Source organism: Xenopus tropicalis, chromosome 5, assembly GCF_000004195.4.
Source record: "Xenopus tropicalis strain Nigerian chromosome 5, UCB_Xtro_10.0, whole genome shotgun sequence".
Taxonomy (NCBI): Eukaryota; Metazoa; Chordata; class Amphibia; order Anura; family Pipidae; genus Xenopus; species Xenopus tropicalis.
In genome coordinates, this window is record NC_030681.2 from 112,089,591 (window position 1) to 112,112,594 (window position 23,004).

The 23,004-nt window shown below is 39.3% G+C and overlaps 1 protein-coding gene across 1 annotated transcript; it reads left to right on the forward strand.

Annotated features, from left to right (window-relative positions):
* The first annotated feature begins 3,226 nt into the window (after window positions 1-3,226).
* Window positions 3,227-22,819, forward strand: lrrc31 (leucine rich repeat containing 31). Its single transcript, XM_012963411.3, has 10 exons — window positions 3,227-3,591; window positions 7,008-7,259; window positions 9,221-9,355; window positions 9,469-9,636; window positions 14,751-14,918; window positions 16,119-16,286; window positions 17,694-17,861; window positions 19,168-19,335; window positions 19,999-20,166; window positions 22,028-22,819. Exons 1-10 carry the CDS (start codon window positions 3,579-3,581, stop codon window positions 22,342-22,344), a joined length of 1,725 nt encoding a protein of 574 aa, XP_012818865.2. The 5' UTR covers window positions 3,227-3,578; the 3' UTR covers window positions 22,345-22,819.
* Window positions 22,820-23,004: the final 185 nt, after the last annotated feature.

Sequence of the window (23,004 nt, forward strand, 5' to 3'; positions counted from 1 at the left end):
TGGAAATATCACCCAGTAAAGATATAATCTTTCTAAATTAAAGCTTTCTGTAGCTTCTGTAATGGTGTTGCATGTACAAATAGTCTCTGTCTTCATCCCATAATTCTCTGCACTATTAACGTATTGTGTTTTAATAAAGTTATTTATATAACTATAATAAAACACAATACCTTAATAGTTATTTATATATTATTTATTTATATGTTATTTATATATAACAATAATAATATATTAATAGATTTTTGCTGCAGTAGTCTGTTAAGTGTTAAGAATTCTAATTGACAGGTTAAAAAGGGGCAATCAAGTTGGAAAACCCATAAGGTAATAACAATTACATTAACTTACATTAACATTTGTTTCATGTCTGTATCACTTTAATGTATGTATTAAATGTTGTTGAGCTCCTAAAAGATGTCTGGGGAATTCACAAAAATGTTGGTAAAGGAAAATGGCAAAAAATGTATAAAAATGTAGTTTGTGCATCAACTTTTTCCATTTTTCCACATCTACCGTCAGTTTTGAAAAATGTTGTTAAAAAGTGGGTGTGGTTTTTGTGTACAACCTTTTGTGAGAATTAGTCGTACCTACGACACTTTTACAGATATTTGTTGCACCAAAATGTCTCTGCCTTAACAAAAATGTTGGGAAAAAAAATGTTGATTTAAAGTTAATTTGGCTGAAGTCTGTATAAAGAAAGTTTTTTAGAGCCAAATGACAATTTCACAGTGCAATAACAGAATTTTTTTTTTTAAATTTGGCAGCGTTGCAACAAATCTTTAAAACTATGATATACCATCTGTGAATTTGTTGTGCTTTCTGTGATTGTGATGGACATCAACATTTTTGTACACAGTTTTTTCAGCATAAATCATTTTGCATAGCTTGATAAATATACTCCCATTTGTTTGACTCTTCCACACTGCTGCTGTGGCTTGTTTCATTTCAGGTTTCTACCAGAGGGCAGTGTCCTAGAGACCAGGTGGATGCTGCGCTTCTTGCCTCTGAGTGGAGGATACATTGTTCTCCCACCCAGAAGAACGATCATAGGGGTGGTAGCTATAAAGTTGTAAGAGAGGTTAAAGCAGGCAATTTTGAGCTTATGGTTGCAGTCGCTGTGACATTAGTATAGTTAGGTAAACCGCTATTATTATATTTCCTGCTTGAGAGCAGTGGTACTGCAGTGAATGCCATTGGAAAAGTAGTTTGGGCTTAAAACTCACAGATAAGGCAGCAACAAGGAAGATACAGCTGTTATGGTAGGGAAGGAACATGTCTATGCTATGGGGGAGATTAATTAAGACACGAAAGCGTATTTCCGCTGATTTTTTCGCACTTGCATGACTTTTTCGTACGCTTGTGTGAAAAATTCGGAAAGGTTCTGGCACAGTTTACAATGTTCGGTACAAAAATTTTGTGACTTTCAGATCGCCAATACGACATTATCGTTACTAATACGATTTTTTCGTAAGCATTTTCGTGATATTTGCGATCTTCAGAAATTATCTTATCCAATCTGAATTTTTCACATTCGGGATTCAAACTCGTGTTTTAATAAATCGGCCCCTTCGAGTTTAGCCTAAAAGGCAAAACATGTTTTGCTTTATAAAGACAAAGAATGTGAATGGATATGGATATATATATGATTTATATATATATGGTTTGAGAATTTTAGGTTATCCTGTGTTGATAAGATAAAGCAATTTGCATACCTTTCTGTATATGCTGCCACAGTCCCTCCATCTAAAGGTCTTTAACTGGTTTGCCCCTAAAGCTGCCCATACACGTGGCGATCTGACGGGTCGCACGAAACATCGTCAGATACGCCACACACCATTCAGGGCTGAATCGGCAGGTAAGGAGGTAGAAACAATAGGATTTCTACCTCCTTCTGCCGATTCAGCGCTTAAGGGAGATTTTGGTCAGGCGCCTGACCAAAATTTTCAAACTGGTTCGATTGGCGAGTCAGCCGATATCAGCAGCTTCCTGCGATATCGGTCGACTCGCCGACTTACCATACACGCACCGAATATCGCACGAAACGAGGTTTCGTACGATATTATCGGTGCGTGTATGGCCACCTTTATTGTAGGGTCTCCCAAATTCAATTCCACCCGCTTGGAGCAAGACCTCTTTTCCTAGGTTTATGTAATGGCATAGCACGTCCAGACTTGGATATGAAAACGGGCCCTGGCATTTCATGCACATAGAATCCCAAACAGCTTCCCCCAGCCCAATAAATATTGACTGTCTATGGCATCTTACAGTAACCCCTCTGACATTCGCCAGAATCCACAGATTTCCAGTCCAAGCATGAGTTATAGTGAGAGTAGAGTAAGTGCAAGGGTACATTTTCATAAACAAAAAGGTATTTGTGGTAACACACCTCAGATAGACTGTAGGAGCAGTGCCACCATTGTGTCACTGTATGTACTGCCTGCCCTATGCTGCCTGTGTGTGCCATACTCTGCCTGTCCTATGCTGCCTGTGTGTGCCATACTCTGCCTGTCCTATGCTGCCTGTGTGTGCCATACTCTGCCTATCCTATGCTGCCTGTGTGTGCCATACTCTGCCTGTCCTATGCTGCCTGTGTGTGCCATACTCTGCCTACAATATGCTGCCTGTGGGCCCACCATATAGCCCAGAAAAATTCCATCCCTCAGTACCACAGAAGTTGTACAGCACTGGTTTAAAGCATTTGTGAATGCAAAGGCCACATATATGTTGTATACACCGAGAATACTGAATCTCTTTGACTTTACAGGTGCAATGCATCTTTGTGAAAAATCTAGGAGGACCTGTTATCTGTAGGTTGCTGACATTCTTTATTATCCTATAACGTCTACCCAGATAAGAAATACATATGGATTATAAAGATTGTGGGGCAGGGACCTCCCCCTCACTGTGATTCTTACAATAAGGCACTTCATCTTTTTAATTGTGTATCTTTATTACAATTTTTTTTTTTTGCTGTCTCTACTATTGTTATATTGTAAAATGTACAAGGCTGATAATAATGTACAATGCTGAATATACAAGTAGTACTATATCAATAAAGAAATAAATATATATATACATACGCAAACATACATAGCTGGAGGTTAATTAGTATTTTCTCCAGTATAGTGTAACCTGAGCTAGTGCCTGACTCAGCCCCTTCAGCTATTAAATACATTGTTTTTGGCAAGGCAAGCCTGGCAGGGAGTTCCTAGGCAAAGTCCACCTGCCCCGCTGCTGCACACTTCCTGGGTTATTAGTCACTTCTGCATTTCTCACTCTGGTCTTGCAGGTTTAAGAAATGGTTTCTCATAGCAGAAGAGCCGGATTGGCTACAGGATCACTCCTCCGCAGGGGCTCGTTTTTCTACTTCTCTCTCTGATAACAATGTTAAGCCAGTATGGTGTGTGAACAGATAAAATATACAGGTATATATTGTTTAGCCAGATGGACGTATTCAATCAATCCCCAGTGGTAGAGCTGTAGCCCCAGCATATTTTGAGGAGTGGCAAACCCAAGAAAGTGTGCAGGTGGAGACGGCACAGGTAACAGAAGCTGCTGTCTGATGTGGAAGCAAAAGCAGTATGGACACTAAAGGTACGTTACTGTTAGGCTCTGTTGCCTTATCTTTATTCTAGTGTGTTGTGCATTACTGTACATAACTGTACATCTACAGATATACAATAAGGCATATTGAATGGGTTATATATATGTGGCTGGTCCATTGTGCAACACAACACTTGGCATTTCATTCCCTATATCTCCTTTAAAATATAAGATGTATAGAGCAGCACTATTATGTTTTCTCATAACGAGCCTGGGCAGATATCATAGCTTGCAAAATATGTATACTACAACTCCCAGCAGCCACGGGACAACTACCTGAGAATGCTGAATGTTCACAGCATTAGATCAGCTACACACAAAGTTGCCTGGAGGAATAACAAATCTCTGTGTCAGTGCAGCAGCTGCAGATTCATGTTTGACTTGTACAATTGTGCACCATATGCTGCTTCCATTGTGGGTCGCACGGTGTTAATGCAAACTACAAGCTGAAACATGGTGGGATTCAGGATGAAATGGCCAACGGGATTTGCAGGAGAGGCTGTGCATCTGTAAGATAAGACGCCTATATGGCCTGACACCAGACAAACCTGAAGTATGTTCAAATGATTATGCCTTAGGCCAGTTAGTTAGTTGTACATATAATATGCCTGAGTTGCACAGAATTATATGAATGATTCTTTTGCTGACTTCAAACATTTATTTATCAGTTTGAGAAAAAAGAAACAGAATGTTATGGACTTTAGGAAAGGGTAACTCCCCTTGCTGGGCTCTATAACACTTTACTGTCCCTTTAATCCTTTCCCACTGGCTCCATACTACCCTGGTACCATTATGCATGTTTGGCAGGGTTGTACAGGCGCCAGAGAGTCATGGTAACAAACCATGGAAAAGACATGGAGCTAAAATATTACTTATGAGCCTCAGGGCAGAAAAAGCAGACTGAGTAATATTCCATGGCCTTACACAGAACCCAGTACAGAACAGTTAGCTTTGCATTACAGTCTGTCCAGGGACTTAAAAAATGTCTGTGTTTTGTGACAGGCACCTTCTGTATTTACTGCAACTTTTCTTATGTTTTGTGGACTTGTCAGCTCCGACAGCAGCTATTGTATTGCTCCCAGTTTGGCTTTTCAATCTATGTCCTACAAATAAAAGGTTAATCACAGGAGGTGGCATCATTCCAGTGCCCGGCCAGTGAGGTGCCTTTATGTGTGTAAAATCTATATGGATGGGCCAGCACAGTAGATGTTTTGTCTTGCAGATGAATGTAGTCCTAACAGCTTTACGATATAATATTTATTATTAGACATACAGTTAATTATAAGGCTAGCTCTTAAAGTGATACTGACACAAAAAAATTACTTTTTAAAATATAAATCTACATAAAAAGTTACCTATAGGTCATGTTGACCATTTGTTGCTGATAGACCTGCTTCTGTAAGTAATTGTTACTTGAAGTTCCTAAACCTGACTGTTTTGCCAACCTGACTGTCCCTTCTCAGCCTGTCAGTTATAGCTTCTAATGCTAACACACAAATATGGCTGCCCCCTCATAGAGGAACATGGGGGATCAGATAGGGAATGTCAAAGCATCGAACAAATACTTATGGCAATATTATAAATAGCATGCAAAGACAGTGTTATGATAGATGTAAAAAAGGGTTCATTTCTGGTGTCAGTATCCATTTAAGACATCTATTATTTATTTATTCCCTAACTTTCTGTTTAGGCCCTTTTGCATTCATCTTCCAGTCATTCAAGCCACTGCATGGATGCTAAGGCCAGTGACCAAAGTAACCAGAAAGCAGTTCAAATACCAAACTGCTACCCTACAGATGAACTTCCCCAAGGGCCCCCAAACTTTGTACCCAGCCTCCCCACTATAGGAATCATCTTCATGCCGATGTCTCCAGTGGCCCCAAGAGGGCATGGGCCCAGTTGCAATTGCACTCCCAGTAGTTACAACACTGAACAGTGTATCATACCACCCCCTATGTCATACTAAACATTAATGAATATTTTTTGTTAAATGTAAGGGTTCCCTTTGTGTTTTTCTTTGTTTGTGGCCGCTCGCTGTTTTTATCTATCCAGGCCAATGAGATCTGTGCCCCAATTCACCCTGGCCAGGCAGCTATAATTAGAAATTCCTGCTTTTTCTCAGCAAAATATAGACTGTTCAGCAAAAGTTTGGAAAGTGGCAAGTGTATTAAAGAAACAGTGACACCAAATTATAAACATTTTTAAATTAATTAAAATATAATGTACTGCTGCCCTGCACTGGTGCAACCGGTGTATTTGCCTCCAAAAAGACAACTATAGTTTATATAAATAAGCTGTTCTGTAGCCATGGGGGCAGCTATTCAGTCTGAAAAAGGAGACCAGTTACATAGGAGATTGCAGATGAGATTAAGTAAATTCCTATGTAAAAACTAAAGCTATTGTATTCTACAATGTTTTTTTTTTTATCAGACATTTAACCTGTGCAATATTTTTAAATACTTTTATTTTTTTATGTTACTATTCCCTTAAATAGCAGATAACTGATAAACTCTGTGGAATACCATGGGCTTAATTCTTACACAGGAATCTTAAACTGTTGTATTGTAAAGAGCTTGTCTACTATGTATGCCACAGGGCTAGAATGGCTACTCCTACAGCTGCATAGCATATATAAACTATAGTAGCATTTCTGAAGAAAAACAAACAAGTTTTACCAGTGCAGGGAAACAGTACATTATATTTTTAAGGGGTGGTTCAACTTTAAGTTAACTTTTAATGTGTTATAGAATGGCCAGTTCTAAGTTACTTTTAAGTTGGTCTCATTACATATTTTTTATAGTTTTTGAATTATGTACCTTCTTCTTTTGACTCGTATCAGTGTCTCATTCAAACCAGTCCCTGGTTGCTAAGATAATTAACTGCCGAAATTCCAAACTGGGGATTTTCTAAACAAAAAAGTTAATTTTAAGGGAATGTATGTATAGGACTTATATTATGTATTAGGGAGTATACTATTGTGATCAAAGAACATTTGCAAATATTAGAAGCTACTTCCTTTTGTCCATTTCATACACGGTTATACTAGCACTGTTCATATTGTTTTTATATTGTTGTCTGTAAGGAACACAAAGAATTTCCCTGACAAGGTAAGTAATACAGCAACCCCACCCATTGTCTGTGTGCCTACCCTGGGTGCCTGCCAGTTGGGGAAAGTATGTGAAAAACAAGGAGCCTTTGGTTGTTAGGAATTCTGTGTATAACTTGACTACAACTAAATTACTCAGCAAGGACATCCCTAAATCATATACTAACAATATATAACAATTGTTTAACAAATGAAATAGTCCTTTTTATTATTTGAGTCCCTCAAATGGCCCATCTGATGCTGAAAGGCAAAAGCTCTCTCTTTCCTATCTGAAAACCTCACTGTGGCTGTTTTCCTCCAGACGAGTCCCAGAAAAACAAAGAAGGAGATAAGCCAAAAAGGTCCCCCTTTGATTTGATTTTAAATCAGATTCAAAAGAAAAAAGTTACCAAAGAAAACAATGAAAATAATTTCCAAGTGAAGCAATTCTTCAGAGGATTTGAAAGAAATTCCAGAAAGTCAGAGAAGAAGAAAGAAGGAGATGAACCCAAAAATCAGTCTACATCTGGTGATCACAACAAAAAGAATGGGGAAAGTGAAATCTCAAAAAAGGGTATGTAGGATAATATCACAGATAATATCACAGTTTACTACCATAGGGTAACCTGTCTACAAAACTTATTGAGAGCTGGTAATAGCCTAAAGATCCATGTGTTTGGATGCTATCAGACAGGCTGTTGGCTCGGCCCTTATATGGGCTAATAAGATGATAACACGATCGGCTGTGATGGCAGCTTTTATCAGCACATGAATGGCTATCTTTAAGGGCTCTGGCACACGGGGAGATTAGTCGCCCGCGACTAAAGCCTCTCGAGGCAACTTCGGCGATATGCGCGAAATCACGCCGCCGCTTGTGCCATCCCACCGGCGACTTACATTTTCGCTGGTGGGATGGCAGGTGATGGCAACTCGGGGAGATTAGTCGCCCGCGAACAGGGAGTTTTGTCGCGGGCGACTAATCACCCCATGTGCCAGAGCCCTAAAGAAGCAGCTCCACCATGTTTGGTGAACATCAGTTTCTCCCATTTAGCAGGCACAGCACAATAACTGTACGTTTTTATTATACACTGAGGGATAATATGTCTCTCTGCCAGTAACTTCCTGAGTATTTCACTGAAGTCATAGTTCCTCTGGGCCTGTGCTCAGAACAGTGGCTTTGATAACTTTGTGGGCTCACAGCAGCACAGTAGGCAGCTGACCAATCCATCTGGCCTGGTGGGAGCTTTTCTTTTGGGAGCTTTTCTTTTGTGCTCCTATGCACACACACAAACTGTATCTCCAATGCAAAGAAACCAGTTTTAGAAATCATTGGCTGTTCATGCACATAATTTAGCACATGAGAACACTACCACTGTTCTGCTCACATAGGTTTTAAATTTTTCTGTGTACATACTACATTTTATAGGGAAGGCTTGTTAAAAAAATGTAAATCTGTCATTATCACACGTCCCCTTTAAATGTAGAACTGCAGTACAGGTAACATCTTTATGGATGAGACACAGTCAATTGAAAGCTTATAATGTCTACTCCCTGTTTAAGCTCTAAATAATGTGAATCTTGCAACAAAGAAGATTATGCTAACAAATATCCAAAGATTCAAATCTAGGGCTAGACTTCCATGTACCCAATAAGACCATTTGGATTTGCAAAATTCCTATTCTAAGCCGACCGTAAATTTCAAATAAAGTTCATGCGACCAACTTGTATGCTAATTAAATTTAGTAACAAAGTTATATAGTTAATTTGTGTAGAAAAAGCCAAACATTCATCAAATTTAAATGACACCAAGTGCATATATATATACATACTGTATATCTATACAGATCTACCTGTACACTCACATATACAACTATATGTACCAATATCTGTACTTACTAACTGTAGATCTTATTCCTATCTCAATCAGTCTGTCTAGCACTTCATCCGCTAATTTCCTCCTTGGCAGGCGGAAGGTGCACTAGCAGATGAGTGAAGTCACAGCTTTTCTTTAATCCTTGCCAGTTACACTCATGCCTCTATGGATAACTGAATTGCACAATATCCCTCAGTTGGACCCTTTGGCTAATAGGTCAAATTCAATGTAAAGTTGGCCATATATGCACTGATATAATTGTACCAAACTAAGATCTTTGTCAGATAACGATCAAATCTGCGCATTTATTTTGTGACAGTATCCTTGAGGGACCTGCAATGCATTTCCAGGAAGTTGATTGGTGTCTGCCAACTATTTCATGTTAAGAACATCTTCCGGCTTTATCCTACAAATTCAGTATGACTGTTAGTTTTAGATCATTGCATTTAAACGTATGATCGATATTTGAACGTTTGTCAGAAGAAGACAAATCTATGAATGTATAATGTCACCTTTACAAAGAATTGGAAGTAAAATCTGTATAGTAGGGGTTTATATTAAATCCTAAAAGTATGGAATATGGAGTTAATATTAGTATAGGGAATTTCAGGGCAATATTTGTGTAGGGATAATTTACACAAGGCTTATCTTTCACTTAACAGAAGAAAAGTCTGCCACAGATGAAGCTGGATGGTTCAAGGTCACTGAGTTTATGCAGAGATTTGGGAAGAAAGCAGAATGTCTCAGCATTAATCTAAATAACTGCTCCCTCACACAGACTGACTTGCATGATCTTGGTGAGTATAAAATTTCTATAATATTTTCTTTATATAAGGGGTTAATTTATGGAGGACTAAAGTGGGGAATCCAAAAGGTTTTTTTTCAGCTTTCCATTTCCTTTTCCCATTAGGTGGGCACCTGCCTTTTCTACCTGATGTTGAAGAAATGGATTTATCTTGGAATAATCTGATTGGTGGATCATTGAAACTGCTATCCCCACACCTTCGTCATGTTGCCCGATTAAAACTATTGTGCTTAAGCAACTGCAGTCTGACAGCGGATGATGCCAGTGCTTTAGGTATTGTGCTATTGTGATTTTCTTACCAGGTGTAACTGTTTTAGATAAGTCAGGTCTCCTGTACTTCTACTGACTTCTAACAATATTATCATTTTACTTACAACATGTAAATATATCAAGGAAAGGGATAAATAAAGATGGAGTACAGAATAGATGTACTGGCATGAGACCATAGTATATGCACGATTAGTAGATTTATATACCTGTTCCCCAGGTACAGATCATCCTAGTGATTCATCTTAATCTCTGGGGTTTTGGGGCCCAGCAGGAGACTTTAGCCCAGTCACTTAATATTTTCTCTTCCTAAACTCTCCAATAACCTTTTCTGTTCTTTGCCATTCTATATTTTTTCCTTTTGCTTTGGTTTCATCTTCTTCACTTCTACCCATGGTCTCTTTCTCCTGCATCCTAAATTTTCTTCTTTCTGCTCATAAATTCTGCCTTCCCCTCTTTCATCTATAGCCTTTCATTTTTTACTCCCTTCTACCATACCCTTCCCTTTACTTTATCTAAAACGTCTTGGGCCTTAATTGATGAAGCAAGTGCAACCGTGAGATGCAGTTTGTGGATGCAAATCACCACGTTTTGCCCAAAATGTAGAATTTTATCCAGAAGAACAGCGTGTTTGCTGGAGGCTCACCTTGCGAGCTACCAACCAATACAAACTCAAGGTAGCATAATCTGTGCATAAATTGGTGTGCATGCTGTTTCTCCTGTATATCTGGTAGAATGGGTCACTTCTGGTGTGCGTCATTAATAACAGTCAATTGAAGGTACTGGGACTGAATCTCCTAGCACCCAACAGAGAACCTAGGCCCACATTTAATTCATTTAGATATAGATATCGCACAGGGGTGATTCTCATCCCTGATAACATACTGATCCCTTGTGGCATGCTCTTTACTGAGCAGGAAATCACCAGTACATAGGGGTGATAGTACATCAAGTTCAACTGTTCCAATTAAACCCAACACACACAAACCTATACTGACCTATCTATACACTCACACCTATACTGTCCTTCTTTAAAGGCATTAACAGAATCTGCCATCACAATATCACTAGGAAGGGCATTCCCCAACCTCACTGCCCTCACCGTGAAAAACCACCTACGCTGCTTCTAATGAAAGCTCCGTTCCTCTAATCTAAAGGGGTGGGTGCGTTGATTGTTTTTATGGGAAAAAGAACCCCCCCTATCTGCCTATAATCCCCTCTAATGTACTTGTACAGAGTAATCATGTCCCTTTGCAAGCGCCTTTTTTCCAGAGAAAACAACCCCAACCTTGACAGTCTAACCTCATAGCTTAAATCTTCCATCCCCTTTACCAGTTTAGTTGCAGTCTCTGCACTCTCTCCATCTCATTAATATCCTTCTTAAGGACTGGAGCCCAAAACTGCACTGCATACTCAAGGTGAGGCCTTACCAGGGACCTATAAAGGGGCAAAATTATGTTTTCATCCCTTGAGTCAATGCCCTTTTTTATACAAGACAGCACTTTATTTGCTTTAGTAGCCACAGAATGACACTGCCTGGAATTAGACAACTTGTGATCTACAAAAACCCCTAGATCCTTCTCCATTAAGGATCCCCCCCAACACACTACCATTTAGTGTATAACTTGCATTTATATTTTTTCTACCAAAGTGCATAACTTTGCACTTGTCCAGATTGAACCAAAGGACCAAGGACTGACCCCTGCGGTACTCCACTAAACTGGTCCAATTAGAAAATGTTCCATTTACCACCACTCTTTGTACTCTATCCTTCAGCCAGTTCTCTATCCAATAACAAATATTATGTTCTAGGCCAATATTCCTCAATTTATCATTAACCTTCTGTGAGGTACTGTATCAAACGCTTTAGCAAAATCTAAGTAGATGACATCAACTGCCATTCCAGCATCGAGGTTCCTACTCACCTCCTCATAAAAGGCAATTCAATTAGTCTGGCAAAGTGTCACAGAAAGCAGGTACAGCCATGTCCACATAATACTTATTTTTCGCATCCTCTTCAGTGCAGAAAGAGGGCAATTTGCATGGCATGATGAGGAATGTATATAATTGAACATGAGGCACAGTTTAACCATAAATTGCTTTTAATTGCTAGTGAATATTTTTTGCTTGGTGTTGAGAAAGTGTTTAAAAGCATCCTTTAACACTGACTGACTGCTGCTCTGCAAGAATTAACAATGAATGGAAATGGCATTTCTGAAACCTTAATTGTTATTGCCATACCTGGTTTCTGTGACTACTGGTTAAGCATTTGTCAATTTGCACTTAATTGCCATTTGTTTACATGTAAGGTGTGTCAGGAGCATGATTCTCACTGGTGTAGAGCTTTTACTGTACTCTAGTTACCTCCCTAAATATAAATACATGTGTGGATTATGCAAGATGGATAAAAACCTCAAGTTTACTTTGGGCGGATCAATCACAATGGGAAAGTACAAGCATGCTTCCCTTTAGCAGTAACATGGGATGTATGGGGCAGCAGTCAGGGACATAGTGTTTGTCAGCGTCCATTAACCAAGGCTAAAAATGGGAATAACGATGCTCCTAATACTACGCAGTGTAAAATCACTCTCGGATTTCCTTTTAATACCGCCATATTATATAATTGCCACACATACATGCCACACACATTCACAAGCCACCTTGTGATTCTTTGGGTCATTTTTCATTGTTTTAGACATGTTAAGATAATTATAATAAATTAGGGCACAGCAGGGACTTTGCTGAGCCTAAAATGGACAGTGGTGTAACTACTGGGGGAGCACCAGGGGTGACTGTGGCTGGGCTTGCCCCCATCCCATTAGGGCCCGCCAAAGTCAGTGCACGTCCCAACCAGACCAGAGTCACCGCGTGCACCTGCCCACCGAGGCCCAAAGGTGAGAGCAAGCCTGCAGAACATTTTCCGGCAGGGGGCCAGACTGGGGGTGAGGGGCTCAGTTCCATTTTTGTTTCAGAGCCCATGGTCCATTAGCTACGCCACTGAAAATGGATGATAGACAACAAAGTAGACCCACAAAGGGCTTATTTACCATCACAGCCACAAGTGCAGTCATGCCAATATGGAGGTAATCATTATGCATATTGATGCTATTCATTAAAGGTACCTAAATTTAAAGTTTAAATATGCTCCATGCACTTGTACGTGTTTGTGCCAATGCACCTGCCCAATCCGCTCTGGAACATCACATGCAAAGTGCTAGTTTGGACACGTCTAATAAATGTCGTGTTAATGCAGAGCACTGGGAATGCTGCAATTCTGACAATTCCGACTGCAACTTGCATCCAAGTTATCAAAACACACATATGCAGAATATCGTGTTATTTAAAGCATCCAGTGCAAGTGAGGCAGACATAAATCTGCATGCAGAGGTATTATGGGGAAAATGCTATAAAAACATGGAGAGTTGCACACATGCAGTTCCAGATGAGTAGTGTAGTTTAGTTTATTGCAGTGGCAGTCAGCTGCTGTTCCTGCACATTTATATGCATTGTATATGTACAGGTATGGGATCCCCTTATCACAGAAAGTTCCGAATTACAGAATGCCCGTCTCCCATAGACTCTATTTTAATCAAATAATTTAGAATTTTAAAACTGATTTCCTTTTTCTCTGTAATAATAAAACACTACCTTGTAATTGATCCCAACTAAGATATAAATAATCCTTATTGGATGCAAAACAATCCTATTTGGTTTAATTAATGTTTTATTGATTTTTTAGTAGACTTGAGGTATGGAGATCCAACTTACGGAAAGACCCCTTATCTGGAATACCCTTGGTCCCAAGCATTCTGGATAAGGGGTCCTATACCTGTATTTGAAAGTTGCAAATTGCATTTTGACATAGGATCAACTTGTATGATATTACTTGCACTAGTTACAGTATAGCATGCACTTGCACTCTAGCCTATAACTGATATGAATAGGATGTAGTATTGCCAATTTTCATACTTTCATATAAATTCAAATGATGGGAATCTAAATTACTTGTGGGTTGTTTCTAGTCAGTGCATTGTTCTTTTCATGTACAACCAGTTCAGAGACACCCTTACATCATGTCTTTGTTGATTTTATTTGCATTACCTTAACCACAGGCTCTTATCTGTACGACTCATAACTAAATGAATACACAGACCTCTACAGGCGTGACAGTTGTGACTACACTAGTCCCTGCCATAAAGCTTGGGAGAGCTGTTGTTTTTATTGCAGCAGAAAATGCCATACAAGTACCGGGAAACTCTCTACCCCACATTTCCATTCCTAGCAACTTTGCAATTGGTCTTCATTATTTATTTTTCATAGTTTTTGAATTATTTAATTTCTTCAACATCTTTCCAGTTTTAAAGTTTACGAGCTTACAATTTTATTATTATTGCTACTTATTGTTGTTATTGTTATTATTCCTTGCCTTTATATTTAGATCCCCTTCTATTCATATTTTAGTCTTTCATTCAAACCACTGCTTGGTTGCAAGAGTAAACAAGACCCTGGCAACCAGATAGCTGCTGAAATTCTAAACTGAGAAGCTTTTGAGCAAAAAGCTAAATAACTGATAAACCACAAATAATAACAAATGAAAAATATATCAGTGTCTACATCATACTATAAGTTAATTTAAAGATGAACATCCCCTTTAAGTAGAATAAGGCTAATAAACAAAATTTAGTACATAAAGTATTTTAATTTGGGGTCAGCTCCAGAGATGCTAAAGACTGAAGGGCTCATTCACCATTGGACAGGACATCATCCACTTAGCATTTAACAATGAAGTAAAAGGTGTGCTTTGGATCACAAAGGAGAGTCGTACCTAATGCTTGCCTTGAGCAGCCAGTAATGCAGGGCTCCTGGTAAGCTTTCTGCCCACAAATGCTCCTTGTTGCATTTTGCAAGTTAGGTTCCTGCAAGTGGATGGTCATAGATACCCACATGCTGCTATTACATCGCAGACAAAGGTAATGCCAGCTGTGATATAATTCTCTGTCATGTCAGATAGTAGAGCAAGGTGTATTGTGGGCTAAAACATATTAAATGAGTTCCCTATGGCATGGCCATTTTGCAATTTTTTATTATTATTCTTTAGTAACCATTTCACTCTTTTACAGGAGAAGCACTAGAGAACATTCCTCATTTAGAAGCACTGGATTTGTCTTGGAACAGTGACATAGGAGGCAATCTTTCTAAAGTCATCCAACACATCCCAGCCCAATGTGAGCTGAAGGTACTGAATCTGACAGAATGTGGCCTTGGTGAAACAGATGGCGAAGCACTAGGTAAGAGAATTCTGGGCTTATCTGCTGAAACAACGCCAATAATCAACAGTGCATGATTTCAGTATCCTAGTACTACTGTGATAAAACTATGCACTATATTATTAGTAGACCTTGCTCATAGTAGGACAGGCTCATATGCTCACTGCTCATTGTATTCTACATATTTTAGCCATTTTATACAACATATTTTGACTATTCTATCTGTACATTTCAATGACTGTATCCAACCATTCAGCCTTGAGAGATCTATGCTTCTTATGCTACACATTCTAACCATTGTTTGCCTCATATTATTTTTATGGCATCCCACATACAATATGGCAGGAAAATCAGGTTATAGTAGAATGCAATAGGCTTGAATGTAGTATCTCTGCATGTGGGTCCATAAGAGGAGGTAAGATGCATCATCCTATTGCAGAATTGTTCACTTGTTTCAGTATGGAGATGTTGCAATGCACTATGGTGAGGAGAGTATTGCAGCCACCGTGCATCTAGAGGCAGTAAGGCAAAATCAGAAAGCCAGCACACTATCTTTGCACCCTTGCACAGTGCCTCATCTGCCTACCTCTAGTCCCGGCCCTGATCTTCCTCATAATTCTAGTATACTAGAGTCTGTGAGGTGGTGATGTGACTAATGCAGTTGCAGCTAATGTAGTAACACTCATGTAACTTCACTTTTGATGCACAAGGTGCAAATAAACTGTGTCTATGAACTGTGGAGCTGCTGCCGCCAGGGGTGCATTTCATCCAAACTGCTTTGTGGCAAAACGTGTAAGTTCACTGAGATGCATTAAAGTACCTTTATTGAATAGTGCCTTTTCGTGCTGACCGTGTGACTCTGACCATCTGCAACTGTGCTTCGTAAATAAGCCCTCATATATTTTCATTGTTGTCATGGGACTATGAGCAGTGTAGTGTCTGAGGTATAGATTCACATGGCAGATAAGCAGATGTTGTTGGTTATGCTCTATTTGGTTATAGGAGCTCAAACTGGAGCTGCCCACAAATAGATGAACATGATTCCTTTGATTCTATCTCCCTTTCTTTCTTCTACCTAACCTCTATCTGCCACTTTGTCTGTCTTTCCCACTGACTCCCTCTACCTTTTGTCTGGCATAGAATTATGTCATAGAGGCTTTGCTGGATGATGGTGAATGGATACTAGTTTTTCTGTGTCAAATATATATCTTTATCTCTTAGCCACAGCAATTCGGAAAATGCCACATCTTGAAGCACTGGACCTGTCTTTAAACAAATGCATTGGCTCCATAATGAACAGTCTTGTTGTGGAACTGAAAAACTGCTCTTCTCTGAGGGTGTTAATCTTACACACCACAGGGCTACGCCAAGACAACATCCAATATCTGAGTCAGTAAATATTATTTCATTTGAAAACACTAGGAATGTACATGCTCTCAGCATTGCTGAACAGGAAGTGTGACCTTGCCCTGCCTGAACCCATAGCAACAGTTTTCACTGTTCTGTTGGTTTTGGAATAAGACATTAGATTGGTTGCTACAGGTTACCATGCTAAGGCACCTTGCCCATGTTTGTGCATAACCTTGATAGTGTCATGTATTGCAATGTTACTACACAATGCAGGGGAGGGGGGTTCTTCATAGATCACTACTCACACTATAAAAAGGTCCATGAGAATGTGTGATGTATAAGAAACCCCTTTCATGATACAGGGCAATTGACAAGTACATAGTCTCCACTGTCACCTTGTTTAGATTTATGAGAATGTTTCCAACACAGCCAGTCAGTGCCTTGAGTTTCACTCAGTCACCTGTGTGCCCTGTGTTTTAGGAGCAATAGAGTGCACTTGTGTGACAGCATTTCATCTCTGCCAGGATATTGCAAGGGGTGACATTACCCTCAGGGCTCCATCAGGTTGCTGAGTTTCATGGTTTCATTTGGTTTGACTCCTGCCTGATGTAAATAATTTATGATGGCCTGTGTTAAAACCAATGGTTGGACTAAGGTTGGTGCATTCTTTGAAAAAGTTTAGACAGTAGATTGGCATAAACCCTCGTTCCAGGGCTCCCTACAATACATTGCACTGTGAAACCAGGGAACCAGGAAGAGAAGGAATTAGCCAGGAACCTTTTTTTACTTTTCTTATATTTACTCTTTTCCCAACCAAACCTGAATAACAATTCTGCCCTGGAAGAACACGGTCAGCTTAAACAGGACCAGCAGCGATGGTGTAGGTCACACACCCAGACCAATTTGCCTTTTCTTTGAAAACATGTAAAAAAAATTACTTATTACATTTTAGAACTTTTACAATATGTTATCAAAAACACTGAGACAACAATAGGTTGTTCTTAATGCTTGCAATAGGGAAGGTGGTACATTCAATGCGTTTTTGTGGCCTACATGCACTAGTAGCCCCTAAGGTCCCTTACTATGGGCCGGGAGGGGGGAACACCGAATTGACACCCCCAACCCACCCTCCATGAATGCAGTGCTACTGAATGCAGGCAGGAACTTCATAATATAAAGTACTTTGTAAATCTCCTAAAATTGCATGAATGGGAAGTGAATGTAGTGTAAGTATTCACTCATGCATTCCAATAGACTACCTGCATTCATCAGTTCTGTGTGGCGCAGATGCAACCAAACACTGGCATTTTAGGGCACAAATAGTAAACGCAATGACAATGATATGGGCCAGCTGGCAGGGTTAGATTTCTGTTTCTATTTGCAATTTACAGTTGCAGACGTTCCCTCACCGTGGCTATCACTTATATCACACTTTGCCCTTTACAGGTGCTATATTTCAGTACTGGCCAAATTTAAGAGTGTTGGATCTGTCCAGCAATAAGGAAGCAGGGGGTGGATTTCGAGAAGCAGCAGCACGGCTCACAGCTTTCAAACACCTAGAGCGGTTGGATATTCACCAGTGTTGTCTGTCACAGGATGATGTGAATGCATTAAGTAAGGATAGAAGAATTTCTATAGGGTGCAATAAATACCCAAAATGTTCATATTTGTACTGCACAATCACTGTAATTGCCTGCCATAAACCAATCACTGGAGAATGTGGCATAGATTGGCCAACCCTGGTATAGCAGCTGATTCATTTAATCAGAAAACATCTTTATAAAGCAACATGAATCACTTAAATGACGCATATATGGAACTTATTTCTGTACATAGTAGAAAAACTTCAGCAATATTTAAGGATTTAAAGCACACTAGTAGCCATTTAAGGTGGAGAATACTCATCATGTGATAAGTTTAAGAAAGGATTGCAAACTTCGTAAACCCATTTTAACTAAATTATATGGTGAGCAAAGCTCATTCTGTGATTAGACACAGCAGTCACCAATTCATTGGGGCACTATATATGAGCTCTCTAACATGGGGAAAACCTATTCTTTCTATTCCAAGTGTAAATATAATTAAATGTAACCCCCTATTTATTTTATATAAAATAGGCTGTAACTTATGAAAGCTTACGTATGTTCCCACAGAAAGTGGTAATGCCCTTATAGTCAATGTATCTTTAGTGGAACACAAATTTAAACATTCGGAAAGGATTTTTTACAGTGAGAGCTGTGAGGTTCTGGAATTCCCTCCCCGAATCAGTCGTGCTGGCTGATACATTATATAACTTTAAGAAGGGGCTGGATGGATTCTTAGCAAGTGAGGGAATACAGGGTTATGGGAGATAGCTCTTAGTACTAGTTGATCCAGGGACTGGTCCGATTGCCATCTTGGAGTCAGGAAGGAATTTTTTCCCCTCTGCGGCAAATTAGAGAGGCTTCAGATGGGGTTTTTTGCCTTCCTCTGGATCAACTAGTAGTTAGGCAGGTTATATATAGGCATTATGGTTGAACTTGATGGACGTATGTCTTTTTTCAACCCAACTTACTATGCTACTATGTTACAAACCCTAACTATAAGGGTAATGACACACTTGGTGCTTTGTCTCCTGTGTTTTGTTACAGCAAAAACACAGGAAAGACTCAAATTTTGTAATCATGCCAAATTACCTGCATTGTTGCGGCAACAAAACATGAAAGACTAAATAGTTGGTGAATAGTGGCCCTTTACATATTGGAGCTCTGTGCCCATACCACCAATTTTATTTCCATACTGTATGGATCATTTCTTAATACTTTCTACCTATGCCAGGGCCCTTGCACTTACAGGACACTATATTGCTAGTCAAGTCAATATTCCTTTATCATTGGCACCACATGAATAGTGATATTTAAGCGCCTTTGTACTTGTGAAGCCCAGGTCATACCTTTGCTGTCCAACCTTGAGGTGCTTGATATCTCATCTAACAAAGCCGTCGGAGTGAGTCCGGAATATCTGTTCAGCAGACTGAGATTTTTGCCAAGGTTGAAATCTGTGCTCGTCAACAACTGCAGCTTAAAGGAGGAATCCTTTGCAGCACTAGGTAAATATATGATTTTATTTATATACACCTTAACCTGGACACTCACACCTCTGAAACAAGCATACAAACTACGCAGTCACACAACACATCTACTTTCAGCTGAAATGTAGTCATTCCACATTTCTGTTTATTGTTTGTATACTGTAACACTTAACACTAAGGGGCACATTTACTAATCCACGAATCCGAATCATGAATGGGAAAAAATCGTATTGGAAACTAAAATTTCGGAAGATCGCAAATATCACGAAAATGCTTACGAAAAAATCGTATTAGTCGCGATAATATCGTATTGGTGATCTGAAAGTCACGAAATTTTCGTACCAAACAATTGTAAACAGCGGTAAAACCTTTCTGATTTTTTCGTGCAAACGTCCGAAAAAGTCGTGCGGCGTACGAAAAAGTCGTGCAGCGTACAAAAAAGTTGTGTGGACGCCCGAAAAAATCGGCAAAAATACGATCGGATCGTTCGCATGAACGCTCGAGCGTTCGTGCTTTTTTAAATGTGCCCCTTAGTGTAACACTTAGAGGCATATATATAATGGTGCTTATATTTAATATACATTCTCATGTGTATTCATATGCTATATTCCAAAATGAATAGTTTTAGGAGATGTATGCATTTATGTTTTCTGTCAGAGTAACCCTTTATCCTCTTCCTAGCTGAAGCTTCCCATTACTTATTGGACCTGAAAGTTCTTGACCTTTCTTGGAATAAGTGTGTAGGAGGAAAGCTGAAGTTGCTTTTAGGTACCCTGAAAACAGCAACAGCTCTTAAAAGTATGGTGCTGAGTAGCTGCAACCTGGTGACCCAGGACTTGGCAGTATTAGGTATGTATGCATGCAGAAAGCTTGGACTTAAATTACTACCCACTAGCTTTACGTTTGTTTGATAACTATGTTTTGAAAATTTTAATAAAAACGTAAAAAAAAAAATACCCACAAAACCCAATTTTAGTATCGCTAAATAAGCATTATTTAATGTAAAATAAACTTTTCTATACACTATAGTAAGGAAAAAAGCTTCTTACTGAAAGGTCCTATGACTAGCCACAAGGTTGTCATTAAGATAATTCCAAGTTATCTATGAAAACCCATCAAATACCAATGTAAGGGTGAAGACACATGGAGCTACTAGTGGCAGCTACTAGTCACAGCTACAAAAAAAGACAGTGCTGATCATTTACTGATGATTGTTTCTACATGTGTTTTAGCAGAGGAAATTCTCAGTATTGTCTAGGACAGGGTATTGTAGTAGTCGTGACAAGTAGCAGCTACTAGTAGCTCTGTATGTCTTCACCCTTACCTGTCACTATTGAGGGTTAACATATGTATGCACAATTCTAAGAAGGTCTGTGTAGAATTGTGCATACATATGTTAAACCTTCAACTATCTTATTATTGAAGATATTGCCCTAGTATAAAGATATTTAACTTAGTATGAAAAACTGAAGCTTCTGAAGCAACTGAGGCCAGGTGGGTGAATGCTTTATATGATCCTACTGAACTGGTCAATTTACTGAATGCACATAGAAAGTAAAAAAGTGCTTCTTTTCACTGCACAGTACTAAGGACACCACTTAATCATGGGGTCTGCACTAGAATGTGAAAGAAACCCCTAAATTAGATTTATCAGCAGTTAGGAAAGGAAGAGTGCTTTATATACCAAGCTAACTCAAACTAGTGAATAGGGCTCTACATAATGGTTTCCACCAACTAGGAATGCAACAAACCCATTTTTTTGGGTTCGGCCGAACCCCCAAACCCACCCTGATGGATTCTGCCGAATCCCGAATCAAATCCGAATGCTAATTAGCATATGCTAATTAGGATTGGCAAGAGTTAAAAGTCTAAAAATCCCCCCTAAAATGTAACCCCTTTCCAAATACCAATTAGCATATGCTAATTTATGTTAATTAGGATTCGGTTTGGCCGGGACCGAATCCATCAAAAAAAGGCTGGATTTGGGCCGAATCCCAAACCAAATCCGGGATTCGGTGCATCACTACCACCAACTCTCACTTAGGGGCTGATTTACTTACCCACGAACGGGTCGAATGGAGTCCGATTGCGTTTTTTTCGTAATGATCGGTACTTTGCGATTTTTTCGTATGTTTTTTCGGATTCTTTACGAATTTTTCGGATCCAATACGATTTTTGCGTAAAAACGCGAGTTTTCCTATCCATTACGAAAGTTGCGTAAAAAGTTGCGCATTTTGCGTAGCGTTAAAACTTACGCGAAAAGTTGCGCATTTTTCGTAGCGTTAAGTTTTAACGCTACGAAAAATGCGCAACTTTTCGCGTAAGTTTTAACGCTACGCAAAATGCGCAACTTTTTACGCAACTTTCGTAATGGATACGAAAAACTCGCGTTTTTACGCAAAAATCGTATTGGATCCGAAAAATTCGTACAGAATCCGAAAAAATCGCAAAACATACGAAAAAGTCGCAAAATATTCGTTTTCAAGTCGGAACTTTTCCAATTCGGGTCGGATTCGTGGGTTAGTAAATCAGCCCCTTAGTGTATGGGGTAAGAAGAGGTATGTGAAACATTCCTGGTAACTGTACAAAGAATACAGATACCGATATAAACTGAATATGAATGTTCTGTGATGCTTCTTCTTCATGACATCGCATATAAATGCATTTAAGACAAACACTGAGTCTTCCTGAACCTATCTTTTCATTTCAGCAACGGCGGCACAAGCAGGACACCTGGACAGCTTGCAGCAGCTTGACATTGCTTACAACGACACAGTCCCCGATGAAGGATGGATGCTTTTCTTTGAAAGTTTAATTGCTCTTAAGAACATTACTGAATTAGACGTTAGCCTGCGGCCTTCTTCTAACCGAAGCTGTGGGCCATGGTTCATTCATTTATTGTCCATCTTTGTGAAATTACCCAGGCTCCGAGAGCTAGGAATGCAGCGCTGGTTGCTGACAGCGGCAGAGAAAAAGCAGCTTGGCCACATTATGGCAGAGAAGAACATCAGTATTCTTTTTGACTGACAGGACAATATTCTTTGCAGTTCACTGCAGTATAATAATAACAAATAGCACAAGGAGATGGACTGAGGTTGGTCTTTTTTTATTAGCAGGTGATAATGATCAATACTGCGAGAAACCTGAATATGCTATTTAACATTGCTAAGGATAGCTGTCTTTTAAAAACATGAATGTATTAAATAACTGCCTAAAGTAGACAATATAAACAAATAGTAATTCCCACACCTAGAGGTATGTGCTCTATAATGCTACTCGTAAATAATGGATTCCTAGGTAGGGAAGATGAATATAAATAGGGGTGTGTTTCAGTACAAAGAATGTATCCTAATAGACTGCATGGAACAGTTTGCAGTTCTTATTCCATCTCTCAAACTTTTCTGCACAATTTATTTTTAAACTATACTTTTCTCTGCTGCTAAACTGTTCAAATGAATGTTTAATGCATGAAGGTAAATAAAAGAAAGGGAATTAGTAATTAGGGCGAGGTCAGACAAAGCGTATCTCCGCTTCTCTCAGCCCTGCGCTTTTCTGCCTGGAGCGGATCTGCTTCTGTATGCCGCTCTGTGTGCCTGCACTTAAAGCTATGGCAATCGCCCTTACTGGCACAACAGAAACATTGTGATACTGCCACAAGTAGTCAATATAATAGGCTTCCCTGACCAT